The following is a 15,902-nucleotide window of genomic DNA, read 5'->3' on the forward strand; positions in this document are numbered from 1 at the left end:
CTCCTGGTTGCCTTTTCCAAATCAACTAAAAATACATACTTCACGAAGCTACCCAAGTCCAGATACTGTATTAGTCCACGTCAGTTGCTCAGCATCCTCACTCCAAATGAAGGAATAATCCCCTGAGCTAGATCTCGTGAAATCATAGTAGCCCTGCTGGGGTGGCGGAGAGTGCTACCCCTCTCAGCACAACCACCTGGTCGGGGCGCGAACTCTCGACCTCAAGGTCTCGAGCCCGATACCCTACCACTGAGCTACCGCGCTCTGAAGCACTCTGTATGAAATTAATCCTTCAATAAACTACCTAGAATATGCCTTTGTGATTAGTCCTATACCGTTTAGTCTTGTTTCCTATAACGCACCAGTTCTCCCTTCCAGCCCTCAACACATACAATTAACGGTTGTTGTATTCATGTCACACCCCACCTCCACCATCAGCTTCATTAAACTGGACACACCAAGAACGTCATATTCCCAGTTTTTATACTAGCTAGGTCCTAGGTTCCCATCAACCCTGACTAGAGCCAGGGTCGGCCTGAATGGAGTATCCATTTAAACCGTGCCAGTAATCCTTCGTTATCAAATGGTTAAAGCTATGGTTGTATCTTCAATACAACGGCTCAATCAGGAGCCAAAACTTTCACATACAAATCACAATATAGTACAAGGTTAACAAAAATACAGTGTACACAAAAATCGCGTTTATTCATACATGTAAGGACTGTACAGCCTTGAGAAATAATATATTAAAAATTAAGTAAAAAAAGTATTTGTATAACTGTCCAGAGTACAGTGAAATGCCCTGTACAGAGGAATGCTTCACAGGAACATGTTTTTGATGTGATATGATCACTTTTTATCATTTTCCAGTTTTTTTATATAAATATTTTGGTTAGGGACAGGAAGATATTACGGAGAAGAGACGAAGAGAGCAGGGAGAGGCAGAACTGACGCCAGATGGAACAAAGGCGGCAGGATGGAGGTAAGTTTGGAGGCTATGACAGCCACCCTAGTAGACTGTGCCATTCCAGTGTTGTTGCTGGTCACGGCGTCCCCCCTCAGTATGGTTGGTGCCGCGTCTGCTGCCGCCCGCGCTGGCTCTTCCCATCGTACCCTTGCCCGCCTGGTAAGGGCCAATATCGCCATAAATAATCAGTCTCGCATCACTAAGAGTACTGTTGCCCCCCCCGTGCGCTCATCCCCAAAATTATAGCCAAAAAAAGAAAAGAAAGAAATATGAAATTTATTTCCTTTATGAAGCGGTTAGCAAGGCACATGCACTTATAATAAAAAATAAATATCAATCATGCAAAACAGGACTGTACTTGTACTACAACAGGCCACGCACTCGGCTTAAGCCTGACACTTACCATAGCCCCCGTAGCCACCACCACCATAGCCATAGTAGTCGTTGCCGTAGCCCCCATACCCGCCGTAGCCACCATACCCACCATATCCACTGTAGTCATACCCACCTGTTAAATAAATGCCATTGTAATTAATCGCATTTCTATGAACATCAACTGGGCCTCCTTTCCCACCCTAGGACAGGGTGAGGAGTGGCAATATCCAGAAACCCCAGGTTTGCCCAATCCAATGGGCCATGCTTACATTCACTCATCATTCAAGCCCCCGGAATCCTGGCTCTGATATGCCAAAAACATTCAGCACATTCTGTAGTGTCACAAACCTATCCGACAGTCAATTCGGACGCTGTCACGTTAAAAAGGCGTGCTAAGCCCTTATCATGCACTTCTCAACATGCATCCAACAAGCTCAATCTCTTGTCTGTCCTTTAGCCTCACCAACTTCCATACCTCTCCCTCACACACCCACCCACCAGATCTTTCCACCACCTGCTTGGCCTACCTTACCTACTTCCACCTCCAAATTTGCTCACATGTACCTTTTTCACCACTATTGTTAGTCATTCTCTCCACATGACCATACCATCTCGGTACTCTCTTCGATTCTACTGTGTGTGTGTGTGTATATATATATATATATATATATATATATATATATATATATATATATATATATATATATATATATATATATATATATATATATATATATATACTGTATACAGGGCTCTTGCTAACCGCCAATGATTGAGAGTCATTTGGCTCCTAAGGTTTAAGATTTACAAGCCAAAGAAATTTTTAGTAGCCAAACTGAATACCAGCCAAAATATATTACAAACAATAAATATACTGTATTTATTTATTTACACATGTGATGATTAGAATCATATAACGCTTAAACTTTCACAGTGGCGACAAGGATAGACAATCGATCACAACGTGCTTTTTTGTCCATTTCAGTAAGACTGACTTATTTTGTAGTTTACTAGGTTTTAAAGTGGATGTATTTTCTCCTAGCCAAAAGGCAACTTGCAAGTAAAATTTGTTCACCGAAGAGAAAAAAATACTCGCATATGCAAGCTGTGGCTCGCCAAACAAGAGCCCAGATATATATACTATATATCCATTATTCAATCCCATGTTGCCCCACGAGAAGAGACGGGTTAGGCAAGTTGGTCCTGACATTTGAGATGAGAGTGACCAGCCTCACTCATCCCTGAGTGACATAACATGAGCAATAAACCCCAACCACCCCTTGGATATAAACCTACAGACTCAATCCGACTGGAGCGTCTTTATTACCATACCCACTAAACCACCAGGCACCATAATTTGGCTATATGGTAACCACCCAGTGTAGTAAATGGTTTCCTGGTGTACAAGAAACCATTTGGCTTGTAACTCAGCGCTGAGTCACCCATAGGCAGAAGGACGAGGAAAGAATGAAGGAAAGGAAGACAGAAGGAGTATACAGTAAAGTCACCCGTAGCCAGAGGAGGAAAGAATGAAGGAAAGCAAGCCAGAAGAGGAAGGAAGGAAGAAACGAAAGGGCAGACACCCAGAGCGGCACTACATTGAGTGGATGGTGAGTGCATGCACAAGCACACACACACATACACCTATCAGACATGGGGTAATAGTAATATGTAATGGTAATATGTAATAGTAATAGCAATAGACTATTACAGGGTTTTCAAAGTAATAGTAATAGATCACAAGTTCCTGGCTGTAATAGTAATTGTAATAGTAACAGAAGGCAAAGTAATAGATAATTGTATATTACTTTCCCATTACAGACACTTCTTTAATACCGTTTACCATTTAAAGTAATAGATAATTGTATATTACTTTCCCATTACAGACACTTCTTTAATATCGTTTACCATAATCAATAAAAACAGCCTTCTCACCTTGGTTACCTGTTGGCTGCTCTCCAAGCTGCAGGTACACCACAGGAGACCGTGCAGAATGGAGAGTGGTCAACAGGCCACCAGATGATCTAGACACACTTGTGCCTTCAGTGGAACAGCCTCCCAACGATAATGGAAATAAAAACAATTTTCAATATAATTACCATTATCATAAATAATATATTAATAGTAATAGTAATAGATGACCACTAAAGTAATTATAATAGTAATATAACAGAGCAACTGAAATTAATAGTAATCATAATAGAAACCCAGTAATAGACCCCATGTCTGACACCTATATCTATATATTAAAATCATTTATATCAATATATATCTACATAAAATGGGCAATCAAAATGGTAAATGTTGGCAAAGTTTAAGTGAAGAGACTGAACTACTACTCACCATATCCCCCATAGCCTCCTTGGCCATAGCCACCATAACCACCCTGGTTCCAGCCACCACCCCAACCTCTGCCTCTTCCACCACGCATCATGCCACCACGAGTGCCCCTCATTCCACCACGCATACCTCCACGCATCATGCCCATCGAGTCTGGCTTGGGTGTGGCTTTCTTGACATCAACATCGTGTCCATTTATAGTCTGTTTGGGCGTCTTAAGAAGCTCTGTGACAACGCTCTCCTGCTCAAAGGTGATAAAGCAGAAGCCCTTGCGCTGGTTCTTTTGCTTGTCAAATGGCATCTCCACCTCAATTATATTGCCATATTTTCCAAAGTAGTTCTTTATGACATCATCTGGCAAGTCTGGCTTCAAACCACCAACAAAGATCTTGCCATGACGAGCCTTTGCCTTCTTAGGGTCAACCTTCTTGCCATTGATGACATGGTCTCCTGCATTGATAACCTGTGGATTGAAAAAACAAAAACAAAAATGAACTACATAAACTGAATATAAGTTTTGAAAAGTGTAATATAAGGAAATCAACTAAGGTCCATGAACCTTGCTGGTAAAACTGATATTACACAGGAGGAAAAAAAAAAAAAGTGCAAGTTTCAGACGGTGGAAGCACTGTAGTCCAAAGCACAAGACAGTAAATGTTATTAGTGTTGTATTTATAAATGTCTCCAATTTCTGCATATTTATGGACACCGATGCCTGGTCCCTACACAGAGCTCTGATATGAAAAACGAGGCTAAGGTATACTGATTGGTAAATGATGTGTGGTATAAAGTCCACTGTTATAAGCAATATGCCAAGGATTGATTGGCAATATCAGACAGGGGATGCAGTCACAGGAATTTCTAGAGGTAGTACAGGATAATTCTCTTCATCAGTACACCAGGGAGCACACTTTATGTAATAATAGATTACATCCAAGCTTCACTTCCACATGTTAAGAGTTGGTATCACAATACTGTCATATAGTAACTTTTTCACTTCCATTCTTCTTATCACTGCTTTCAAAGAACCAGAAACCTTTCTTCCCTGCTGTACCCTTTCAAGCACTTCACCCTCCAAACTTCCATCCTTACTCATCACACTACCCAAGTACACTACTTAAACGTACTCACATTTTCCAATTCCTGACCATCCAACCTCGCTGTACATTCACTGACTTCACCTCTCTCAAAGACCATCACTTTACTCTTCCCTACATTCACCTTTAGATTCCGTTTCTTACACACTCTCCCAAACTCATCCACCAAGCCTTGCAGCTCCCCTTCGTCTTCACTCAACAACACAGTATCATCTGCAAACAACAGTACAGGGAGTTTCCAAACACTATCCTCTCTCACCAGGGCCACTCCAACATCCACTACGCTATCTTGTACCTCTTTTATTACCCCATCCATGTACAGATTGAACAACCATGGAGACATGACACATCTCTGTTTCAACCCAACTTTCAAAGAGAAAAATTCACTTAGTTCACCATCCACACGCACTGCAGCCTTCGCACCATTGTACATACTCTTCACAGCATGCAACAACTTCCCATCTACTCCATATATTCTTAACACTTTCCACAATCCTTGTCTATCCACCCTGTCATATGCTTTCTCCAAATCCATGAAAGCCACATACAACTTCTTTCCCTTCTCTAGAAACTTTTCCACCAAAGATCTAAGAATGAATATCTGATCTACACAACCTCTTCCCTTCCTAAAGCCTCCCTGTTCTTCTCCAACTTATTTCTCTGTTCTTTCTCTAACTCTGTAAATGAGCAGTATTATAAGAATACGAGTACTGTATATATACTAGGAGTAATGAAAGTGAAAGTTTCACTCTAGCATGTATGAATACTATGAGTAATGAGAGTGAAGGTGAAAGTAACATTCACTCTCAATGCTAGTATACAGGACGAGAAAGTGAATGCTACGTATTTTACTGAAAGAAATTGAATGCCTACAGAGACAATAAACTACTCTTTCTGAAGGAAACTTATGGATAAAGACTGTAGATATATGTGTGTTATATAGTAATAGAAATATAAACTGTGTTTTTATGAATAATAAATGACAACACCAGCGGCGAACTAGCGGAAGTGGGAAGGTCATACGCCCTCGTAATTTTCATTTTCATTTTTTTTTTTTTTTTTTTTTAATATGGATTCCAAACTATTTGAGAATCATAGAATAGTGTTTCTTGTGATAATATCAGGCTGTGGTAATCATATTACGGGTTGTCGGGAAGTGTAAAGTGGAGACTTCGTTACCCAACTTTAGAGGTCTCCACAAGTCCTACAGTACTCGATGAAGGCTCAACAAACACCCCAGGAGAAAGCTGAAGGTATGTGCCATAAGCATATGTGATTTTAATATTCTAGGACTAAACTGATTTTTGGCAAATATTTTTAGAGAGTCTGTCGGAGCGCGAATATGCCTGCGGGTGCCACAAGAAAAAGCAAATCAAGCCTGCTGTTAAAGGGTTAATCGTAGTTATTGTCCTTTTTTTTTTTTTAAGCAATAAAGTATTGCCAGAAAACTAGTTGACAGCTCAGCTAAATAAAAGAATTATTATTAATTTCATAGATATGGCCAAAGTATTATAAATAAGAACCTATACCCAGAAACCCCCCCCCCCCCAAAAAAAAACTCCGTCAATATCAAAAAGTTTGGGTTGCGCAAATATTGCTGAACTTTCAACCGTTTTGTGGCATTTTATCATTTGACATGTGAGCACATTACGTTGTGCACCCCCTAACGTATACAAAAATTATAAAGGAAACCAAGAAAGAATTATGTCAGCCACACGTTATGATTCTTTAACTTCAGAAGTGCCAAAGGCATGCGAGACCGAAAATGTATTGCCCATTTTTAAAAAGGGTGATAAATCAGCTGTGCTGAATTTTTGTCCTTTAACATCAATTGTAGGAAATATGCTAGCCAATTTTGACAAATAAAATTAGGCTACTCAAAGATTTAACCTAAAAAAATGAAAGCATGGACTCGGACAAGGATGATCCTGCCTCACAAACTTACAATTTTTTTGTCCGTGAAGTGGTAGACAGCGATAAAGCTCATGATAATGATAATTATGTGTACTTTAGTAAAACTTTTGATTGGGTTCCATATGAAAAATTAGTTAGGAAGGTTCGAGCACAGGGTATAGACGACAATATCTTAAAAGGATAGGACCGTGGCTGAAGGTACAACAGCAGTTTCAACCCCTAGGCTGCAGTTGCCCCAAACATTTCCTGTGTCTGAGGTGCAGGAAAACTGGTTTTAAAAAGTGTGTTTCCATCATGTGTTTTCAAGCACTTATACCTAACCAAATGTAACATTTCAAAGTTTACATTCCACACTGACTATTCGTGACTCATCAAGCATAAGCATGCAGTAGGCAAAAAATGGCCAAAAAGTTCACAATATGTCACGCTGCTCTTCCAGAATGTACACTGCAGTCTAATGATTAGCATTTCCGGAATGCTATCCACAGCCAAGAGTTAATAAATGGTGTTAAGTTGGATTGGGGATTAGTAACTTGCAGTAAACCACAGGGATCGGGACTCTCTTGTCCTTTGTTACTTACTATATATAAGAATGACAGACCTCAAACAAGGGCAACAGAGTATTAATGCGAGAAATATAGCAAACAGGGTCCTAGGACTTATTCTGTGAAGCGTGACCAAGAAAACATTTAAATATTGCAACTTTACCTAGCATTAGTAAGGTCACATTTAGACAACTCCGTGCATTTTTGGTGTCTGCACTATAGAATGGATATAAATTTGTGACAATGTAAGGAATAAAAATTATATGTTTGGGGAAAAAAAATATTATATATATATATATATATATATATATATAAATGTGTATAGAATGCACAAACTTAATTTAGGCATCTGAGTGGATGAGGGGAATAAGAAATAATAGCAAGTTACTTAATGTGCATAGCTACATGATATAACGAAGTAATGGTTTCAGACTACATGAACTTCATTTTAGTAAAGAAATTGGTAAGGCAATAGAGTAGTACATGAATGGAATAAACTACCTAGTAACCTAGTTGCTGCCCCTTCCATTAAGTTTCAAGCATAGGCTAGATATGCATATGACAAATAAGGGGTACGTATAAAGAAAAGTTCTTATACTCAGAACTTATTCTTTTTCCTTTTTAGGTACACTATGATAGCCTCTTTTCTCATTTCACACCTTCCTATAAAATGTCCACCCCAGTTTTTCTACAACGGCATAAAATGTCCACACCAGTTATTCTACACTGCATGGTGTTCCTTCTGACTTTTTCCTGTCGGCTTTGGTTGGAGGGTGGGGGAAAACCTTCCTTGCTATGCTTCTCTTATTCTGGTAGTTTAATTACTTCTCTAGGAGCTGCCTAGCATGGGCCACCTGACCTACTGCAGTATCCTCCCTTCTTACATTCTTGCTTCATCAATACTGAATGTGCTTGAAGCAGGGTAGACCATTGTAGGGTTGGATACTGTAAACTGATAAAGCAAAATGTGGCAGGTGGTAAAAGAGTAACCAGGATAAACCAATGTTATTTACACCCTCCTATGAAAGTATCATCCCTCTAATGGCACATACCTGTATCATCCTGAAACATGGACAAAGCATTGTGATACATTGGGCATCCTGTGATATGTGAAAATATCTTTGAAAAAAAAATAAAAAAATAAAACATAAAAAACTGGGTGGTATGTTTTGAGGCACTAGGCTTAAAAATCCATTTGTCTGCTGAACTCATATTTTCACAACCGTCGTACCCTAAGGAGCAGATATATACTTTACTGGGAGGGTGTACAGAAGCATACATCATCAGGGTATGGCAACATTCTAACTTGTGGCAAACAAAATAACAGGTGATACATGGGAATTCCTTGAGTGAATGAGCAATGTGGCTCATTTCATTGGCCATGCTGCTGACCACCTCTTCCACTACCACAATTCTTAATTCTTCCTTTTCAGACCCTACTCCATGAACTCACGGCTAAAAAAATTATTGTAGCATGTATTCTCCTAGTGGACTAAGTAAAAGGCCAAAGTGCAAAAACCTAGATCAGGTGAGTTAGAATAATCTGGATGCTTTAAAAATGTAGTAGGATTATATTACAATGGAAGCCAGTTGATCTATGTACAGACCCATGACAGGTTTCCCTTTCATATTCTAAACAATATACCATCTGTTAAGTATGATTTCATATTTCAAATTCAGTATCACAAAGTGGTTATAACAGGAAAATAATTTAGATAATTCATGGTTGGAAACAAATTAACCCTTTCATACACAGCCGCATGTTTCCAGGTGAAGTGTTCTCTGCAAATTGCCCTCCTAGTAAGTGGTCCGACTAATGGCTGAATGATCAGTTTCAACGAAACTTCTTTTCCCCAGGTTTTGATGCAGTATACTTAAAAATGCAACTGAGGTAATATCTGTGAAACAAATGTCAAAATGACAACATCTGTTATTAAAATTACATCACAGTAGGACTTAACGATGCAACATGTACTGTGAATTACAGCACAGTGCAAGAGAGTTAATTATAAATCATTCATCTAAAACAACTCAAGGCAAAGACAACACCCACCTTATCAATTGCCTCAGTACTGCTGAAGACAATGAAGGCAAATCCTCGCGACCTGCCAGTGTTGGGGTCTGTCTTCACATTTATGCTCTCAATCTCACCATACTTGCTGAAGTGTTCCCTTAGCTCCTCTGCAAAGCATTACATTGTAATTTCACAGTCATGAATTTGTAAAACACTCCAATAATTACTGCAAAATACCTCAGAAGTGGTACAGTGTCTTCCTTCAATTCAGAAGCAGAACTGAACATAATCATCATTTGATTAAAAACACTAAATTCCTACAAAATACACTTGTGTCCAGTCAGCCTTGAATTATTTGGCCTTAAGATTATTTCAGGCTATACAGAGGGGTTGGTATTAACATTCTTACATATCTGACTATCAAGACACTACCTGTACTACTGTAGTATGGTACCTAAAACTTTACTCATTTTGTACTTATACAAAAAATGGCACATTCAAGTTCTATTACTGAGGTTCTTCAGAAAATTACTTTGTGCAGAGCTTGAGAGCAAAAAACAGACTGGAAACTACAGTGTAATAAGCAATGTCCAAAATCCAGTTTTGGTTTTATACTTTCTCTACTGATTAACAGATACTATCAAATAATTGTGGAGTTTGCTTAGCAACCACTCCAGTGTCCTGAGGTGATGAATGAACTGTGTATTGGAACAGCAGAATTACTTTCAATGAGTCATGCAGTATGGAGTAGGTGGAAATAAAAGAAAAGACAGCCTTGCTCTGACGAGACATTCCACTGCTTCAGTGCCTTGCTTTAACGGGCCAAAAGTAAAGCAGCTATTCAAAAGGTACTAAGACAAAAACACTTGCACGTAAAATTATAAATGGCAAACAAGTTACTGGAAAATGCGTGTTACTTTTGTAAATATTTTCAAGGTAGATGTAACAAATATATATTGGATACAGAACTGGAGGTAGGCGATACAATAAATGTACATTAGTGAATCCCATGGATTTTGCTAGCAAGTAACTGTCTTATTAATATCCAGGATTTACTAAGAGAATTACGTGTGGCAATAACTCCACTCAGCTTATTAAAATGACAAGCACTGTGGGAGAAACTTCATCAATTGAACTGACTTGTCATTATGCTCCTCCTCAAAACATTACTCCATTGCACAATGCATACTCTTTCTGCAAGCCTTTAAGCCACTGTACCATACAATGTTTTAGTTGCTATTATTAGTTTCAACAGTAATACCTCCTACCATGTACAGGTTTCATATTAGCCTTCCAAATACTCAGCTGGGTTCTATCATATTATAACTAGAATAAAGAGCTCACAGTTCTGCTTCGTGAGGTTGCTATGGTTAGGTCAAGAAAGAACAAATGAAGTCTGCCTGTCATCAAAGCAGTTCAGCTACTTAAGGCCAAAAAAATTTAAAATGTACAAGTAGTAACAATTCTTAACTTATTCCTCTCTAAAACAAAAGCTCTTCCTGCACTCAGGAATTACAGAAATAATTGGTAAATATCGAAAGATTAAGAACCTCAAGGTAAATCTGATAAAACCTATAAACTTACAGGACAACGCTTGCTGTTTAACAGCTAAGAGCATGAAACTTCCAAACTAAAAGATCCGGTTCTTACGGATTGTGGATGTTCATAACCCTGTCAAATTTAACAATAGTGTAAATGCATTGCCATTTTGCAAGTTTATCAAGTGGGAAAAGCTTTCACAGGATCTCGTTCACATGCATCAAATGGGGACATCTTCACAAAACCGCCAACTCAACAACCTCCAATGCTTGCACTTCAAAACTCCTCAAACTAATTCCACTGAAAAGGTTAAGTTTTCTAACACTTTGTGAGCACATGGAAGGGTTTTCAAGCACTCAGCCAAATTACAGCTATAATGGACCTCCCCCCCATATTCAAAATCGACATTTACGCAAGCAAATAGTGGGACACAACTTGTCTACTGGAGCAGAATAACACCAAGCTATTAACCCACACTCTCAGCATTTATTCTCCTGAGAGGAATTACCAGTGCACTACTGGGAAACGGCACGATAGGCAGCAAGGACATTTCCATGTCTAGTTTGCAACAGGAGCAAAACAATAAAAATTACTAAGGGGGAATATGAGCAAATAGTAAGCATGAACGAGATAGTAAAACCAGAAGCTCTCTGCTCTATCTCAGACACTCCAAGCATTACTAAGAATATTGTTCCAACAATGCATTACTGGGAATGCAAAACTGTGGGGGGGGGGGGGGGATCCCGGTTACACACTAAATATAGTAAGCACAGGGTTACTGATTAAACTACTTGCTGCCATGCCACAAAGATTTTAATTGAATGCACCAGGACCATACCCAGGATCAAGTAGGAAACTAACTCTCCCTTTTTGTTCCATGTTAAAAATGTCACCTAGCCACCCTGACTGGCAGTTTGAGATTATGAACAGTATGTTAAGAGTGGCAGTAAAGATTTCTGTATTGAATGCAATGGACCTATGTAAGCATGAGAAAACGATCTGCAGTGCGACAGGTGGAAGCATAGGAAATTATCAGGCAGCTGTCAGATCAGAGCTTTAACTGATGTTGCAACCCATGCAGACATTAACATACAAACACCATGACTGAAAATGCTTATCCCTTATACATTGTGAAATAAATTCCTGAACAATGCAATATCCTCTAGTTTAAACTATATATATATTATCGGGGAGAACATTTATCCCTTTCCAATAGAACTAGCCAAAGAAAACCTCGGTGTGGTCAAAATTACCACAGCCCTTGGACAGATCAACACCCTACGTGTAGGCGAATAAACTCAAACAGCAGCCAAGTGGATTTCTGGGCAAACTGACTGCAAACCACTGATTTGGAAACCCCTAAATGACTTAATACATGACCATGGCAAACTGCTCATGTTGCCATACATCAAATACTTCACCGAAAAATTTCTAAATATTGAGAACAATAATGCTTGCTAATTAGAGCCTATGATTTTTCTTTACTTTCTGGCTTTAGTGCTGTAGTACTGAAGGGAATGGGTAGTATTTTGCAAACCTTTATCAGCTCAAATATAAAACACAGGAACAACACGATTAAACACAATACCATTCAACAATGTGTTTACATTAAACCCAGCAGCTTAAATGCCTCAATGTTCAAAAATGGCTGATTAAACAATTTTCAGTAATCATAAATTGATGCATCTATATACACAGACTTCCCAACTGCATCTTGTATTAGTTCTCTCTGTGCCGCAGCAGCTTTGCAGCATCTGTGAACTGTGCAAAAATATGTGGCATGCCATAAACATAGAGCATGGGACATGCATTCTGTGCTATTCAACTGTTGAGTGCAGTCCTATTATATCCTCATGTTGGTATCAGCACAAATGCTGCAAAGAATAATGTGATATGCCACCGTAAAGGGGTTCACTATATCTTGCTGACCTTACTAAATGAAAAATTTTATATAATAATCTTACATATAAACAAAATACTATCAATTGCTAAATACCTGACAGCAATTATTTACCAAACACTGTAGTCCACATACAAGAGTACTGACAACAAAGGAGAAATGTAACATCAGCACAGGAAATCAGGCAACACAGTCTCTTCAGAATGCTGCCAACACGAAGTTCATAAAGGTGGCACCTACACCATGCTTGTTGTTAACTTACACAAGCACTTTAATGAAGTCTAAGAGCAATAACTATCAGAATATGATCAATGTCTTCTAATTATCACATACCGGTATGCCAAAAAGTTCTGCAGAGACAATACTATTCATAAAAACACTGACATGAATACTCACTTTCAGTGGTCTCCCAGCTGAGACCGCCCACGAACAGCTTCCTGAAATGAAAACTAAAATGAATACCATACAGAACCAAGCCTACAAGCAAAATCTGACTTACTCCTAAGATGTACTGTACCTTTAGGTTGACTTATGAAGTTCTTAAGGTGTTTTTCACAGCTTCTAATTGAGATGGCAGGAAGAAATTCTGCACAAGTGTTTTAACCCACTTCGGCACGTCAAGCTAGTAGGCAAAAGCAACAGCCTTTTCACTGCTTTTACATTATTCTGAAAAGTCTTTAGCAAAACATGGACATACAGATGTATAAAAGGGAAAAAATGACGGAAAAAAGGATGATAAATGAGGCCATTGTTCTAGTGCATGGTAAGGAAACTAGAACAAGTTGAGGTGAACCTTTTAAACCACTAAAAAAAGGACAACTCAAAAAGAGATGAACCTTTGTACCACGAAGACAACACAAGATAAATACCCTGGTGTGGATGCGGCGCGCTACAAGGGGTCAACATTTCTTCCCGTAGTAGCTGCCACCTGGGAGGAAGCAAAACAGTGCGCAGTTAGTGGTGGTCCCACAATCACAAACCTTCAACTTCAAAGGCTTCGGAAAAGTTTTTCAAGATGACTTGTGGCTTTATCACTTCCAAGCATTTGGAAAAGTTCTTAAGAAGCCAAAGGTGGTATGGCTAGAATGCCAACTTCAACAAGGGCCATGTGACCGGCTCTAAATTGGACAGTGCCGCATAGTCTTTACCACTAATGTCTGATACTTCTGCTGGGATTCCAAGTAAACTTTTTAGGAACTCATATCAAAGATGAAGGTAATGGGTTGACTTGTATTCAACCCTGCAATTTGACCAAGTCCTCTACCTAACTTCAAGAGATGCAAAGAACAATTCCAGTACTCTGAACTCAAACATTTGATATCTTCTAATTTATATTGGAGGTAATTGGCTTGAAGTCAGCACCTGCACTATAGACCACTTAGTATTGAAAATCAACAATGATTCCATCTTCGGATTATTTCCAATATGCCAGAGCATGTCTTACTTTACAGTTCCAAGTCTGACATTGCAAAATCTCACTAGTGTCAACAGATATTAAACTGCAACATCTGTAGAGGGAAGTGCTTATATTCATAAAAGCAATGATCCTCATTCTCAATGTACTGCTTCGTAAACCCAAATTCACCAAACCTGGATGATTTTTTTGTGAAAACTACCCATTATAGTTAGCCTGAATTGAGTCTCCACAATTTTAACTTCAATTACTGATGCTATCGTTACTTCAGCAAGCCTCCTGGGGCCAAACAGACAAACTACTTAGCCATTTACATATTTACATTTACAATGGCGACAAGTGACTCAGCAACCCTGATGGGCTAAAGGCAAGAGGCATCCACACACGCGAGACTGTATTTTTCACAACCAAAACACGAGGTACACGCACGACTACCAATATTTAAGCAAACTAGCCAAGACTTACAAACCAGAGCAAAAAAAATATATAAAATGTACATGAGTGATGAATGAGTTCATGAATGGTACAATAAACCTGAAAACAAAATACTAATTCGGAATATTATAGAATGTAGCACACATCTTGCAGACTTCCTCGACATTGGAACTATTCCCATTAAGCAGACAAAATGGATATAGAGGCGCACCAATAAGTAATACTAAGAACAACAACACGAGCTAGCGGCTTCCCGGGGCCGCCATTTTAGGTTAATGACACTGGTGGTGAACGGTACAGTCTCGCCGGATTTCTAAATTAATTCAATCATCTTACCCAATTTCGCCAAGCAAGCAAAGGTAATATAGCGCCAAAGCCTATTAAATAAGTTTATGCACACTTACTTAAGATAAACGCAACGATGTCATTGATAACACATGATTTAAAACTACTGCGAAAAATCATATGCCTCTTACCTAACACCCCGTAAAAGCTAAGTGAAAGTCCATTACAGCATTTGCGCTGTTTGATCTGTTATATTCCTCTAGATATCTGACTGTACTGGACGATTGTGAAATTTTGGTCTTTATGTATAACTTACCTGTCGTCGTCTCGGCCTGGGGCGTCTGCCGCGCCACTATCATTCTTGTCTGATCCTTCTGTGGCCATTCCTTCTCCGTTCTCCATGCCGTTGCCCTGAAATTCTCCGCCAGTACAGTCCTCGGAGAAATCTTGTCCTTCCATTTCCTGGTCAGCCATAACAATTACTTTTTTTCAGAAATTTACTTAAATAATAATTGCACACGTCCTACACGTATGAAGTCCAGCGGCTGAGAGCGTGGTCTCGGCCCCGTGGAGCGCACCCGCTGTACACGGACTCGTTTTAAGCTGTTGGCAGCCCAACAGCCAATCACAGGACGTAAATGCTGGCTGCCGAGCTTCATTTTTAGTACGCATGCGCTGAAATGGCGTAAGTACACGTAGAGTTAACATATGAGCATTTATCGATTTCTTTTTATAGTAAAACTGTAACTATTAATTTATGGCATTCATCTTATATTATCACAAAATATGGTTTATATTTTCTGTGGGCTCGAAATGCTAACATGAACATAATAGCAATCACAAAAAGCGATTGTACTAATGACACTTGGGGAGGGAGGGGGAATTATATTTTATAATATCAATCCGTTATTGAAAGGGGAAATGATGGCTATACTTAACAGGCAACAAGTATAATTTTTTTTATACTACATTAATGTCACGCCCTCATTATTCAAAGTGTGGTTGATAAGCCCCGCCCTGACGTGAACGGTATACATAGGAAGAACGGAAATGGGAGCAAATTAGCTTCGGCAACAT

The 15,902-nt window shown here is 39.1% G+C and overlaps 1 protein-coding gene across 4 annotated transcripts; it reads right to left on the reverse strand.

The window, feature by feature from the left end:
- Positions 1–698: 698 nt before the first annotated feature.
- Positions 699–15,389, reverse strand: LOC145410471 (RNA-binding protein squid-like). 4 transcript variants are annotated; one of them, XM_080280628.1, is made up of 7 exons: positions 15,142–15,389; positions 13,088–13,128; positions 9,292–9,419; positions 3,686–4,145; positions 3,278–3,397; positions 1,371–1,475; positions 699–1,123 (listed from the first exon to the last, which is right to left on the reverse strand). In XM_080280628.1, exons 1-7 carry the CDS (start codon positions 15,297–15,299, stop codon positions 1,059–1,061), a joined length of 1,077 nt encoding a protein of 358 aa, XP_080136754.1. In that variant the 5' UTR covers positions 15,300–15,389; the 3' UTR covers positions 699–1,058. The 4 variants fall into 4 exon arrangements, with proteins under 4 accessions (XP_080136754.1, XP_080136753.1, XP_080136756.1 ...); XM_080280627.1 differs by having other exon boundaries at positions 699–1,133; positions 1,370–1,475; XM_080280630.1 differs by lacking the exon at positions 3,278–3,397 and having other exon boundaries at positions 15,142–15,388.
- Between the last annotated feature and the right edge of the window lie 513 nt (positions 15,390–15,902).

Source organism: Coenobita brevimanus, chromosome 85 (assembly GCF_032717465.1).
Source record: "Coenobita brevimanus isolate Jiangsu-jjx chromosome 85, ASM3271746v2, whole genome shotgun sequence".
Lineage (NCBI taxonomy): Eukaryota > Metazoa > Arthropoda > Malacostraca > Decapoda > Coenobitidae > Coenobita > Coenobita brevimanus.